Source organism: Scatophagus argus, chromosome 1 (assembly GCF_020382885.2).
Source record: "Scatophagus argus isolate fScaArg1 chromosome 1, fScaArg1.pri, whole genome shotgun sequence".
Lineage (NCBI taxonomy): Eukaryota > Metazoa > Chordata > Actinopteri > Scatophagidae > Scatophagus > Scatophagus argus.
The window spans coordinates 18,825,363-18,839,535 of record NC_058493.1 but is presented as its reverse complement, the minus strand read 5'-3'; the positions used below and the strand labels follow the sequence as shown (position 1 = coordinate 18,839,535).

Below are 14,173 nucleotides of genomic sequence, written 5' to 3'. Positions count from 1 at the left end.
ATTCCCGTCCAAGCAGCATTTCATTGTTGTAGCTACTCAAACTAGTTTTAACTACTGTATACACATAGTGACTCCCAGCCAGTAGTCAGAAGATAACCTTGATGGGTTGTAAAATGATTAATAGTGCAGAAAAGAAGAAAAAAAAAACAAAGTTCTGTTGCACAAATCTGGGTTTGTTCAGCAGCCGTGGAGAAGCGGCTTGTGATCAGAGAGTCACCGGTTCGATTCCCCCACTGGACGGGCAGGAAAAATTTGGGTGTGGTGGAGTGATTAATGCGAAAAATATATATAATATATAAACATTAATAACTATTTGACATCTGAAACACGACCAGGAGCCCCAGTTAAACACTGCTTCTTCGTAAGGGGTCACAACAAACCACACCTGAAAGGCTGCACTGGTTTAATCTATAACGAAGCATTTTGTTTATCCCATGTTTGTTTTATATACAATTTTAATCTGCATAGTAACTAGTGACTACAGTATGCAGGGGAGCAAAAAGTAACATATTTCCCTCTGAAGTGTAGTGAAGTAGAAGTTCACATACTACATTGCTTACTTTCCACCACTGATAAAATCTCAAATTTTCCTGTGCAGGCTACAACAGAAGTGTGGATGTAATTGAAACTATCAGTGTTGTACCAATAGTCTGTACTTTCAGTCAGACGCATGGTTGACAGTCGATTATTATTAACTTGTGTGTCGAGATGTAACTGATTTGTGGATATTTGTGGACAGCTGGAAAGCATAGGGGGCCTCAATAATCAATTATGGATCAAAATTTAACACAATTTCTGGGAGACAGAGATGAATTGCCCCACATCTGCCTGATTTCTGTCAGTTCCAGGTATATCCTGTGACTTGTTGAGTTCATTAATAAAACCCGGTCCCTCCATCTCAACTGATCTAAAGAGGAAATAGCCTCAAAGATGGTGTAGCTTATAGCGGCAATAAGCTATACCATATATGGTATAGTTTTTCTGACTAATTATTTTCTCTCTTTTTCAAAACCATCTGGGTTTCTAGTGGCACCAAACAAAGCAGCAATACATTTCACCGCTCCAGCTAATTCTCTATTTAAACATGCACCATGGAGGTTTTTAGGGTTCAAGTCAAGGTTAATGGAGGTTTTTATTTTAGCTGAGGTTCTGGGGCAGACAATATCTGTCTTTCTTGCTTTCTCCAATGATTTCCATGTCAAAACTCTCGACTTGAGCCGATGCACTATCCACTACATCCTAACAAGCAGAATGGATTTAATGACAGATGTTTCCTGTTGGTACAATGACAACATGCATAAGGGATAGCTGAAGTGCTAGAAGAGAAGGCAACCGGATATCTTTAGGTAAAGATATCCGGTTGCTTCTAGCACTTCAACTACTATGACCCGGATGACCGAGAACCTACATCGACATGCAGAAAGGATGAATAATTTACCTGTAGTTTTCCTCTCTGCCATTTTGCCTAACAACAACAGTTTATGCTAATGAGGCCCTTGAGGACAACATTGACAGCATGCTCTCTATTTCCGGACAACTTCAGCTTATGCAATGTGAATATTTCAGTTTTTTGTTTCATCTGGCGGTGAGCTGCTCTTGTGACGTACAAATCATGTGTTGTAGTTTTACTAGGACAGCGTTGCTGTAAGACTCCATGTAGAGAGAATAACTTACATTAAGCAACATTCACAGCACTTGTAGAGGGGTTTGTATGTGTTTTTGCCTGTAATTTTGCATTTTGTGTCTAATTGCTCTTGGATAGTTTCTGTTTTAATGAATTCTTGTGTAATATTTCATTATTTATTCTCCACAAGTATCTCTATTGATCTGTTATCTGTCTGTAATCTGTGATCTTATTGTGTCTTGTGCTGATCCTCTAGAATTTTCCCTCTAGGAAAAGGGTAAATGATTATCTTATGTAAAACATCTTAAATCTGATCAGAATAGGTCTGTAATGCAGTTCAACATTGATTTGTTTTCAGAGGTCACTGATATAAAAAGCTAGATTTAGAGTGCACTGGCTGGTTCAGCCATTTGAGTGCTATGCTCCTGCAGGGTAGTAGAAAGGTAGTGAAACCCAAAGTGCTAAAATAGGGAACCCTCAATGTTTTGATATGTGTGAGAAAATGGTAGACCTGCCTATGCTACTTTTACAACCTTGCACAGCTCATCTCGAACTAACTTTAAGGTAGATGTCTTCTGTGAAAATAAAAAAATAAAATGTTAAAAAACAAAAGGCCTTCTAAAATTATACAGATATTTATTCATCTTGCAGGGCATTTCGTGCCCAAGACACTCAGCATACATAGTGAACCATCTGAGAAAAAAAAAGTGAATCAGTGTTACTAATCACAAAATACAAAATACGAGCGCAGCTCCTATGAAATAAACTTGCTTTTAATGTGCGTGTAATAACTCAAAAATAAAATACTGGTTCTCTTGGAACTGCATCCTGATGACATCTTCTGTGATGTCCAATTTTGCATTTTTTTCTTTATATGTTCAATGTGGACACTATTTTCAGCCATGTCAGATTTGTTCCTCTAGTTGACTCGCTCCACTTTTCCCCCAACTATTTCAATCATATACGACATTAACAAAAAATCTACTTGTATCTGTCTCCTGGAGGCTGCTTCTTGATGTGGAAAACGTCCTTTGGGATCTAAAAATAAAGTTAATTCCTGATCTTTTTTGTGGGGCGGAATCCATGCGTTGACTCTCCACGCCTGTGTTTCCCCGTCCTCCTCCTCCCCCCTCCAGGATCCTGATACGTGGCTGTTTGGGAAAGCCATGGTGACCCAGAGCTACTTCTGTGCTGCAGTTAGCGGCTTCCTGCCCTCAGCAGCTGGAGGGAGTCCGGGGAAACTCAGCGGCGGAAGCCTGCCTTCATCAAGTCGGCCTGGATGGCAGGGACACACTGGTGCAAAGCCTGTCGAAAGCACAAGGTATTTAAACATGAAATGTCTCTTTTAAGTTTGATTTTAGCAGTTTTCCGGCCCGTGCTGCTAGCAATAACTTACTGAAACTGACGCTAGGTTGGGCATCACAACCCAAACCGTTAGCGTAGATTTGTAGTGATTGCGTGTGTCCGAGCTAATCTCTTTAGCCAACTGTGGCTGTCTACACACACTGTTCTGAATGTGCTTGTCGGCTAACGTTAGCTTGCTAACTTTTATCCACAGACATGAGAGTTAGCTAGATGAGTAACTTATGTCGCTGTCAAAAGAAGTGCCTTTTATTACAATGTTAATTTTCCGCATTGTTTCCCGGTTTGCCGCTGCAGCTTTTCTATTTTCCTTAACTTTTTATTTTTTATCGCAGCGCAAGTGTTGGGAGTTAAATCATCTGATCTGTTCTGCTAATCCCCAGACAGAGAAATGATGAGAAGCATGTTTAAACTCTGACAAATAGTCTGTTGCCATCTTTCTACCAAAGATGTTGATCAGTTGCAGTAAGATTAACCCTACTTTTAGCTTTTTACTGCGTCAAGGCCAGATGTAGGCAGCAGCCAAAGGTAAGAAAACACTAGAGTTATGTGTTTTCTACAGTCTACTTTGCTTGGCACAACTTCACTTTTAATACAGCTTGAGCAGGTATTGATTTTAGGTCGATTAGTTTGCAGGAGAGACTCTTCCAGTTCCAGAAAAGTTTAACTCTGCCCAGTATATACTCTGTGATTTGTCAGTGTTTTAAATATTAACTTATCTGATATTTAACCTTGTCAATCGATAATGAAAACACTTGTTAGTTGCAGCCCTGATTTAATGCTTATTTGAGACTGACATACAGTGTAGAAATGCTTCACGGTAGGTGTGTTTGTCTCAAAGTGTGCTCCTCTCCCACAGCATTATTGGTTGCAAGCGTTTTTTGGACTGTGGGACGGATGAAAGGTGCAAGCTGTAGGAAGCCCAGCTGGGCTGTAACTGCTCTGTTTATCCCAGTAACCCTGCTGATGCTGACCCTCGGGGGGGCATCAAGCAGCCAAAAGATGTCACAAACCGCTATGGCTCGTGCAACAGAAACGGCTGCAGGACCAGGCCCCAGCATGACAGATGACCTCCCGGGCCTCCAGGCAATAGCTGACTTCTTAGCCAGTGAACATGCGCATGTTTGGCTCCTGTCTCTGGTGGGCTCTGTTGCTGTTGGTCTCAGTGGGATATTCCCCTTGCTTGTCATTCCCATTGAAGCTGGAGCAGCCCTCAAAACTGAAGGTAAGAGATGACAACAACCTAAATATGCTGGTGAATTACTCACAATACTATCACACTATTTCATTTATGATAATTATGATAACACACCATAGGCAGTTCTGTTAATGTTTTGCAAGGCAGTCAACAATGGTACATCAGCGTATCTGCAACTATATAGAAAAGATCCTTCTTAAATGGTAATCTGATTTTTTGAAAAGCAAGAAACAATCATCATACTGTCAGTCATATGCATTGCATAATGAAGAGCTGTAATAACAAAACTTTTTAATTAGGTTTAGTAATTTCAATGCGTATGTATCAACATGAACAAATGGTTCTTCTAAATGTTAAACAGCTATAAAATGATAAAAGACTTAAGTGTTGAATGCAGTCCAAGGTTTGCATATCTATAGATAAACCTAGATATCTATATTTAGATGGCTGCATCTCTTCATGATTTAATATTGAAAATTCTGCACAATTTTAAAGATCCCATGGAATGGGAACTTGAACTTCCTGGAAAACTGCAGCTTGTTGGAAAACAAAACATCTTAGGTGGTGACCTCATTGACTCCATTGCAGCTTTTTTTTTTTTTAAATACTTAACACTTGAATTAAAATAAAAGTGAGACTTAAGGTTTGGAAAGCAGGTTGCCCAAGAAGTGATATATATTTAAAGATGTCTAGGGATTACCGAATTCCGAAGGACTCTGTCAGGAAACTGTGACTCTGCAAATATTTGTGCTGGTCCATGAGGTGGATGTTGAGATTCCACTGGACATGTGAAAACTTGGACCTGCTGTCCAGACTAGATACAAAGTCAGATGACTGCAAAGATTTTAGGGTTCTTCCTCCGGAGATCATGAATGTCTGCACATTTCACGACAGTCAATCCAGTAGTTGATTTATTTTAGTCGGTTGTGTCAGAACTACCATCCATGGAGCTATAATTCTGGCATGTCTGCAGCAGACATCGTAACAGACCGTAGTATGCACTTATTATCTCCTGTATAACCAGTCCAAGTTAATAGCGGTTTCATTTTGTTGATGATTCTTTAACTTATGCTTGAACACACATAGTGCATTTCAATACATCTATATTTACGTGCATAAAAATATACTGAGCAGAGACGCCTCAGTAACCAGGCTTAAGTTAATGGAGGTCAGCCTGAGATCTGTTGACTGGCCCCACCCACAGGAACGTGGCATTCCAGATGTATTTTAGGCTGTGGGTTTTCAAGTGCAGTCCTGACTGGAGAGTGAGTCATTACTGAGGGAACTCCTAAAGCATGAAAATTTTCTGTGAAACATATGAGAAAAACACTGTGTATACATATTAGTAGCTTGAACCAGAAATGCTTTCGTGTATTTATGTCATTTTTTACCTTTTCAAAAGTATGAAGTATCAGTAGAAAAGGTGCCATTTAAAAAACAAACAAACAAAAAACTTTGTTTTCTCAGCTGGATGCCGGAAGCTGAAGCAGCTCTTGAGCTTTGCCATTGGTGGTCTCCTTGGCGATGTATTCCTTCACCTGCTTCCTGAGGCGTGGGCGCACTCTGGCTCTTCAGGTGGGTCTTCTTACCACCAATGTCACATAACCATGTTTGTATTTGAAGTATTTATTATTTCTTTTACCTATTTTTCCCTGTTAAACTTACTCCATAATAACGTACTTTATTGCTCCATTGTCTTTTGCAACTCATGCTGTTCATTAAAAACTAAGATAGGTAAACCTCAATTTGGAACACTAGTTATTCACACATGATATAATTTTGAAATATGCTAATTGTTACAATGCTTTCAAAATATAAATATTTATCCTTTGTAACACCACCACTCGCCCATGTTGTAGCTCAGTTGTCTGTATTTGCTCACTGAATGTCTCTGCTTCCATCCTAGCTGGTAAACAAAACCACTACATGACCCAGGGCCTGTGGGTAATAGTTGGCCTGTTGGCCTTCCTACTCCTGGAAAAGATGTTTCCAGACCAAGACAACCAGGAGGAACCCACTTCAGAGTCAGACCTGAATTTTAACTCTGCTGTGAGTGTTCCTGCTGAAATACTGTTGTTTTTTTTTTTGTTTGTTTTTTAAGGAAATTGGTGCATAGGAGTCCCACTGTGTTCAGACATGTCAGTACAAGATTCTCACATATTTTTGTTTGTTGTAGGTATGTTTAGAGCATAACCCCTGCAACTGCTTGGTCTGCATATTTCTGTCAGTGTTTTAGTGTCTGTAGCATCAGATGACCTACTGCACAGTCAGTGATCTCCTCTGACAGGAAAGAGTTCAAGCAGTTTTGTCATTACCATAAGGTTGCCAGGAAGCCAGTGGAGACTCTGGGATGTTAATGCACAATGCCAGCAACAAGTGCGTCACGTTAACCCCATAAAACCACCAACATGTAATTTTCTCCTAGTTTTTTGTGCATATTAAATAAGAGATATGAATACTTTAATTAGTGAGCTTTAGAGGTGCTAGTAAGTGAATTTTGTTACCCTTGGATAGAGCTAGGCAAGCTGTTTCCAGCCTTTAGTGGTATGGATCTTCTCATCAAGTTCATCAAGCAAATAAAGGTATTCCTCTGTGGTGTTTAATCCGTCTCTAGACCTTTGCACATTAAAAACAATTTTCTTTTTTGTGTGTTGCAGTTGATTTAGATGATTATGCATGCTGTAAATACTGTCACACAAGTAAGCAGCACAACTAAAAGCTGTACTTATGAACTTGAAGGTGTAGGAAAGAGAATTAATCTAAAGGATCTCAGAATTTATCAGGAGGACAGCTGCTTTACTTCAAGTAGTTTCACTGTATGGATCTGGACTGCATGTGTGACTTTTTGGATGTGTAGAGGAACATATAACATTAATTAACATTGGATCCTGACAGTTTGTTGTGAGATTTTATTTATCAATGAAGTTAGACACCCGCAAGCCTTCAACTATTAATGTACAGATATAATTGCCATCTGTGTAAACTCAGCTCCTCCACTATTGTCTATTTATAGTTCTAGGGTGAAGCAGCTGCTTTAGTCATTTCATTGTCCACAGGAGAACACTCAGCTTTTAGACACAGGCAACAATAGACAGGGACAGGGTGAGACACTGATTTCTGTTTTTTAAACTTCTGTGTATAGGTTTAGTGTCAAAAGTTTGTTACTGGAATTGGGATAGTGCTTTTTATGAATGTGTCATGTGTGGAGAAATTTTATCACCTTCTTATTTGAGGTCATTTTAAATTCCTCATTAAACAAAACTGTGTTTTGCAGAGACAACTTGGCTTCAATTTGTTTTACAGCAGGAGGAAACTGATAGCCCTGAACATGAAAATGTATTCCTTCCTCACATTTCAATCGCTGACGTGGAGTTAACATTTCCTCGCCACAACCAGAGGACAGCAGGCATTTTGTCTCTCATTTAATTTGACTATCAGTCTAAATGGCAACGCAAGTGGTTTCTGAATGAGGGAACAAGGAAGTCATCTGTACTCTGCAAACAGAGGATAAAACCTGACGTGAATTGGGCTCTTCTGTATTCAAAATATAAACAAGCCTGAACAGTGTTGGAATTTGTCGGTCATCTGTTATGTCTTTTACTCACTGTGGAATATGTGAGAAGTTAAAATAATCAGATTTTTTTTTTTTTTTTCCAAACAGCTGTTGTGCTGGCTGTGGTTGACCCTTTGGCACAGTGGGTGCAGTAATAAAATGGCTGTTTATTGTTCTGTGGAATTCAGTAACTTGCTGTTTTGTTTTTTTTGTTTGTCTATGGAGGCTTTTTTGTTTGTTTTATTTTTTCTAAGACTGGTGTTAGTGGCTGGTTGTTCCCTTAGAAGAGACCAGTTAATGGCTTGTTACTGATGGACTAAGGAAATATAGAGGTTAAAAAGAGGGTGGGGTTATGTTGTTTGTGGGGACAACGTGTTCATCTTTTCTTTCTTTTTTCTCCACAGACACATTCTAATTCAGTTTTCACTGGAAAGCCAGTTGTGTCTCTCATAAATGGACACCATGCTGAGTCATGGAAATCCTCCAAGCAACAGAATCTGCAGGAAGGATCAGGGAAAATCAAGGTAACAGCCTTGACATTTTTCAGTTAACACAAATGGAGAGAAAATGATTTAAGAAAAAAAAAGGGGAACGTGCCTCATTGCACTTGACGACACGCATTTTTACGGTGTATGTGAGTACAAAATAGCCCTTGAATCCTTTATACTGAATTTGTCTCAGCAAACATTCTGCCTCTTAGGGATTGAGTATTTTTTATGATTTTACGTAAAATAAACAGCTGCCATTAGTCCTGAGGTTGATAAGGCATCCCTCAACTTAGACATTGGAGACAAGTAGATTATCAAAACCCAAGCAGTCAGAGAGCATAAAGGGGGTTAAAGAACTTAAGCTCACCCATGTAGCACATCTTGGCAGATCATTAAAGAGGGACATTAAATCACACTTCAGTTCAACAGATTATTTGCAGGGACTCCGATTGACTCTGATTCCAGGTTTCTCCAGGCGAACAAATTATTAACAGCCTCAATTTAATGGGGTCAAAATATAAAACTTGTTTAAGAATTAAATCACAACCTGTGTCTAAACACTTAAAACAGAATTGTATCTAAAAGGAAACTGTTCTGACGGATGGGTAAAGTACGTTCCTGCTGAGCTTTTGACTAATCAGGGGTGATATGAGTGACAGTACAATCATGTTTTGTGCCTCACAGACAAGTGGATACCTAAACCTACTGGCCAACTGCATTGACAACTTCACCCATGGACTGGCAGTAGCAGGGAGCTTCCTGGTTAGCAAAAAGGTAAGAGGCTGTGATAACCTCAGCACCATATGCATGTAGGATGTAGGATCATGTTTTCCTTTATTTTTTTTTATAGTCTAGAACATGTGTTTTGGGTGCTTATAATAACTCAAAATATAGATATGTAGTCTCAGAATGCCACACATCTAATACTAGAGTTTTTAAGCAGTCAGAAGTTCCAACATTAAATTTCTTAGTGAAGAAAATTTCTTTTAGCAACTCCCTGCATTAAATAAAACAGAGGAAACTGTGTTTTAACACTGAGATAGTGTTACTGCAGTTATGGAGGTTTCACTTTTCAATTGTGTACAAAAACAATTTTGTGCTGAACATGTGTCTATAATGACACTGGTTTAGCAAATTACTTGTGTGAGAATGTGATTACATTCTTCTCTGTGTGTATTTATACATGAATTCCTGGTTTTCATAAAGTATGACTGCAGATGAAATGATTGCAAACCAAATTTGTACACAAGCATGAACTGACATTGCTGTAATAGTGGGCAAACTGACATTAAGTTGTCTGGTAGGTCAACCTGTAGGACAGTTAAGATATCTGAGGTACAGAGCTTAAAGTAGCAGTTACTGTCATCATTGATTGACCCTGCAATTATTACTTCTTCATTGTATAGTGAACTGCTTGCTATGGAGTTGTAACTCTGTCAAGTTATTGGTTTGGGGAAGTTCAACGAGAGAGACTTGTTAAGCACACAATGTCAGCCTGGTTTTCAGAGACCGGTTGTTAAATGTTCATTCAGTGTAAATATCAGGCTACATCTGTCAGATTACTGGTTCTAAATTGGTTGCTTGCTTAACAGGCAGGAGAGCTGCGAAATGACAAAAGAGGAGCACTGTAAGACCTAGAAAAAGCAAGGACAAAAATCTGTTCAGGACTTTGGGATGAGTTCAGTGTTTGGCAGCATTTACAGGCTCAGTGACGGAGCAGTAGACCTGCCATTGGGTTTCCCCTGTCTTAAAATTGACCCCCAAGTGGACACTCATTACGTGATACAACAGTCGTTTTCAGTTCTAAACTTCTTGTTGTATTGTCTTTCAAAAGGTACTCTCTAAACTGCAGTAACATGCATTTGTGTCGCTTCAGTAGGTCACTGTATATTTGTGGCTGTGTGAAGGAAAGAGTCCAGCTGGAGAGACATAAGGCTAACAGCATGAACTATGTATCAATGTGCCAGAGAGGAAGTTCGCTAGATGTCTCAAACATACAGATACAAGACATCTCCCCTGTGTTTTCTGTTTACTCTCAAGCGTATTTATCACATGAAATGCTGTGTGAAAACGATCTGTGTCAACGCAGTGATGATTTAACATGAATAAGCTGGGGTCTGCAGCTTTTAATTCTGAATGACTGGTGAACATACTTAAAAATTACATCTTTTATTGGTAAATAGCACCAGAAGATCTCAGGATAATGGGAATTCAGTTAAATTAAGCCTCATCTTAAAGTCAGCTGGTCATTGCTTTAGTACTAGACCAGAGTCAAATTTTATTTTCAATTATTAGGAAAAGCCCAAACTCAGTTGCAGCCAGACTGTGATATCGTACAAATAAGCTGCTGCTGTACATATATCCAGGAAGTTGAATGAAAATCCACGAAAGATTTTTTTTTTGTTAAGTTCAGGAATGATAAACGTGTCAAATAATTGTGATTTCAGTCCAAATTAATCTTGATTATTGTTTTTGCTGTTGCACGCTCAGCACATAGGGATTAGCACTCAATGTGGGTGCTACTAAGTCCTTAATAATGATGAATTTGTCATACGTTTTTCCTCTGATAATACAGCACGCAGTTCTCTAACGAGTAAGACAGAGCCATGTTAATGAGACTTTACTTGCAGGTTGGGTTCCTCACCACCTTTGCCATCCTGTTTCATGAAATCCCACACGAGGTGAGATTACAGATTGCTTTGAATGTACAATATAATTTCTAAATTTAGAAGGTTTACTTGACTGTTCTGTTTACATAGCTGAAAGTACCTGGTATGAGTTAGGCTGCTGCAGGGCTTATAAACACGCCGAATGTTTAGCCATTCTTCTGCCATGTTGTTGTCTGCAGGTGGGAGACTTTGCCATTTTGCTGAGGGCTGGGTTTGACCGGTGGAGCGCCGCTCGCATGCAGCTGTCCACAGCGCTGGTCGGGGTCCTTGGAGCTTGTTTCGCTCTGTGTGCTCACTCACCACAAGGCACAGGTGAGACAGGGCTAGTTTTCGGTGCACACATAATCCATACACATTACTGCTCACTGGAGATGATTTTACAGTTACCAGAATCAGTCTTTTGTACCTTTTCCAGAAAATGCCACTGCCTGGATATTGCCTTTCACCTCTGGAGGCTTCCTCTACATCGCGTTGGTGAATGTGGTGCCTGACCTGCTGCAAGAGTCCAATTTAAGGTATCTTGGATGTTTTTAAATACTCAGAGTGGAGTTTTTGTAAACAAACAAAAATTATGTGGACATTTGTTAAACTAAAGAGTTTTAATGCAAAAAATCTATTTTGAATATAGCATTGGTTTCATCCAAATTTGCTAGCTTTCATGGCCTTTGTTGGTACAATGATACATTAGTAGGTGTGGGCATGTCACTGCCAAAAAACTGTTGATGATCAGAATAGAGTGGAACCAATGTGAGGATTTGAATTGTGCCGCCTGTGTGATGTCACATGTGCATCTTTGTCTGCGTTCACTTTACAAACAAAACAGGGACCTGTGGTGCTAATGGCTAAAAACTTCAGATGATACCTTTAACCTCGACTAAACTCGAACAAAACTTGTGTGTAATGACATCTGTTTTGTGAAAATGTCCTTGAATCTTTCTGAATCTGCAACTTTTGCTATTGTTTCATTTCCAGACAGTCCCTACTGCAGATCCTCCTTATTTTCTGTGGCGTGGCTGTTATGGCTCTGCTTTCCGCCATTGTTGACTAACCATAGAGGAAACGCTCCTCCACTGGCCTTACCAGAGACTAAAAGTGAGAACCGTGGGGAAATCCTGTTCCTGTATCAACCCCTAATATCTGGTATCGCTCACTCATGGAAGCTTCATCTCAATGAAGAGATTACACCTCTCTGATAGCCTCATCGTTATCATGTTACACTAAAACAAATATTTGACAAAAGAGCAGCACTTTGCGGATGGATGACTGAAAGGAAGAACTGTTGACAGGACATTTTTGTGGACACTTTATAATGTGCCAGACTTAAAGATCAAATGACTTCAGAGGGATTTTTATGGATATCCAAATGGTCTTAAATTGTTGATCAGACAATCATGTTGTATTTGCACAGAAATTCACACCTGACGTACCTGCTCAACATAAATGGTATTATTGGACCTCTACAAGCACCTCCATCTTTAAAATGTATTCTTCCCTAAATAGTTTGAACATTGTGTGTATTGTTACTGATGTAGCTGCTGCATATTTATTGAAAATGAGACAAGCTAACGTACAGCTTTATCAGACATACACCGCCGCCACCACCTTCACCACTCCATCATGTGTCTTGTTAAGAAATAAGTGCCAAGAAGTCAGGATGGTCTGTTTCACTAGTGTCAGGTTGACATCAAAGTATTTTGTCTTATTTTTTCTTGTTGTGTCTTCCTCATACAATACAACCTGCATCTGTTAAGAGTAAGAGTTAGCATTCGCTAAAACTGTTTGAATAAGTTGAAAGTAATTTAAGAAAACAATTGGTACTGTTTGTTAATATTCAGTTTTGACTTAAACTTGTTTCCAAGATTTTTGCAAGACTGAAGGGACAGACACTTAAGTGTACAGGATTTTTCATATCGCTGTGTTGTTTATGTACCTCCTGGTGAAAGTTTCTACCCCTGAAGAAATAAAGATATATCTATTTAAAAAAAACAACACGTGAGGAAAACTACAAAGTCTCTTGTTTATTAATTCATACTTCTGATTCTGATATTTATCCCCCATTTGATTTATGAAGGGGCGGGGGTGTGCTGATTGCGTGTTCACACTTGTCCATTTTCACTACAGTCTGTTTGGCAAGCTTCTGTTGCCATAACGACTCCACGGCGGGTTGCCTTCCTTAGTCATCAGCCTGTGGGCAGCCTATTGTCTGTGGGAGCCTTCCTCAGTCACAGCGCAGAAGGACAACAAACAGCCACTACACAGTGCAGTGTGGTGGAGGACATCCAGTAGGAAACATTGCAAACAAATGAGTGACAAATCTTTCATTGATGCTCACCCGAGTTCCCATAACCTCATAGTGCTGAGTCTGTCTCAAAATATCTGACTGATATTGTGGAAGATAAGCAGAACCGTATTCTGAGGATGAGAATAATCCCCTTCAGTTGTTTTGTGGCAAACATTAAGCAGCTTTCAAATAATATGTAATGAGAAGTTAACTTTTAATGGTTGCCATTTCTAGAGCTCACCTTACTGTCTTACCTCTCACAACATCCTGAAGTTTTCTATCAGTTCTTTGGTTTAGTTACTGCGTTGAAGTCAAAACAACAAGGTCTCGCACACTGAAACTGAATGTTCCAACATGACTCAGACTTATCAAGTTGTCCACACGGGGAAAACAGTCCGTCACACCAGTGTTTCTTGTCGTTATATGGTCCTGTGCCATTAGGAATGAGTTCCAATAATTTTGGTAACAGATGGTCTTTCACCACTGAGGCTGTGAATCCAGTAGAAATAAATGCTTAAAGGTGCAGCGTGTTGTATGTGTGTAAGCATGGACTTCATCTATTAGTCAGTGTATGCGCTGCACAGTATCTCCAATGCAGCTTGTGCAAGGTTATTAACTCAAAATATAACAACAAAGACATACAGGATTATAAACTCCACCAAATGAAATGTGGTTCTATGATGCATACATTGTTGTAAAGCAGTGGTCCTCAAACTTTTTTTCTTACATTGAGGACCCTTAAACTGACAAAAATTAAACCACAGTCCCCATCTGATAAGTATTTTCAGATGTTAGAATGAAAATGATTCCCTGTTTTCCATTGGGAAGTGACTGAACAGTATTATATAAGATACATTTATTTACATCACCTGCAAATAGAAGGAAATTAAAAACTAATCATTCAAACTAATTAAAAAATTAGAAAAATATCTGAGTAGTTGCGGGCCTTTATCCCTTACATATTCAAGTGCATTACTGGTTTGATGTCCATTTGTCTT

General features: G+C 39.3%; 1 protein-coding gene and 1 long non-coding RNA gene across 2 annotated transcripts; one reads left to right on the top strand and one right to left on the bottom strand.

Annotated features, from left to right (window-relative positions):
• Positions 1-2,243: 2,243 nt before the first annotated feature.
• Positions 2,244-3,530, bottom strand: LOC124059310. The gene is made up of 2 exons (XR_006843385.1): positions 3,021-3,530; positions 2,244-2,929 (listed from the first exon to the last, which is right to left on the bottom strand). It is a non-coding gene; the product is annotated as an uncharacterized LOC124059310 (long non-coding RNA).
• Positions 2,782-12,899, top strand: slc39a13 (solute carrier family 39 member 13). Its single transcript, XM_046389184.1, is given in 11 exon segments — positions 2,782-2,811; positions 2,813-2,945; positions 3,846-4,211; positions 5,652-5,759; positions 6,091-6,233; positions 8,142-8,261; positions 8,910-8,999; positions 10,856-10,906; positions 11,074-11,206; positions 11,310-11,409; positions 11,867-12,899. Coding segments are annotated over 11 exon segments (1,341 nt in total). The 5' UTR covers positions 2,782-2,790; the 3' UTR covers positions 11,943-12,899.
• The last annotated feature ends 1,274 nt before the right edge of the window (positions 12,900-14,173 follow it).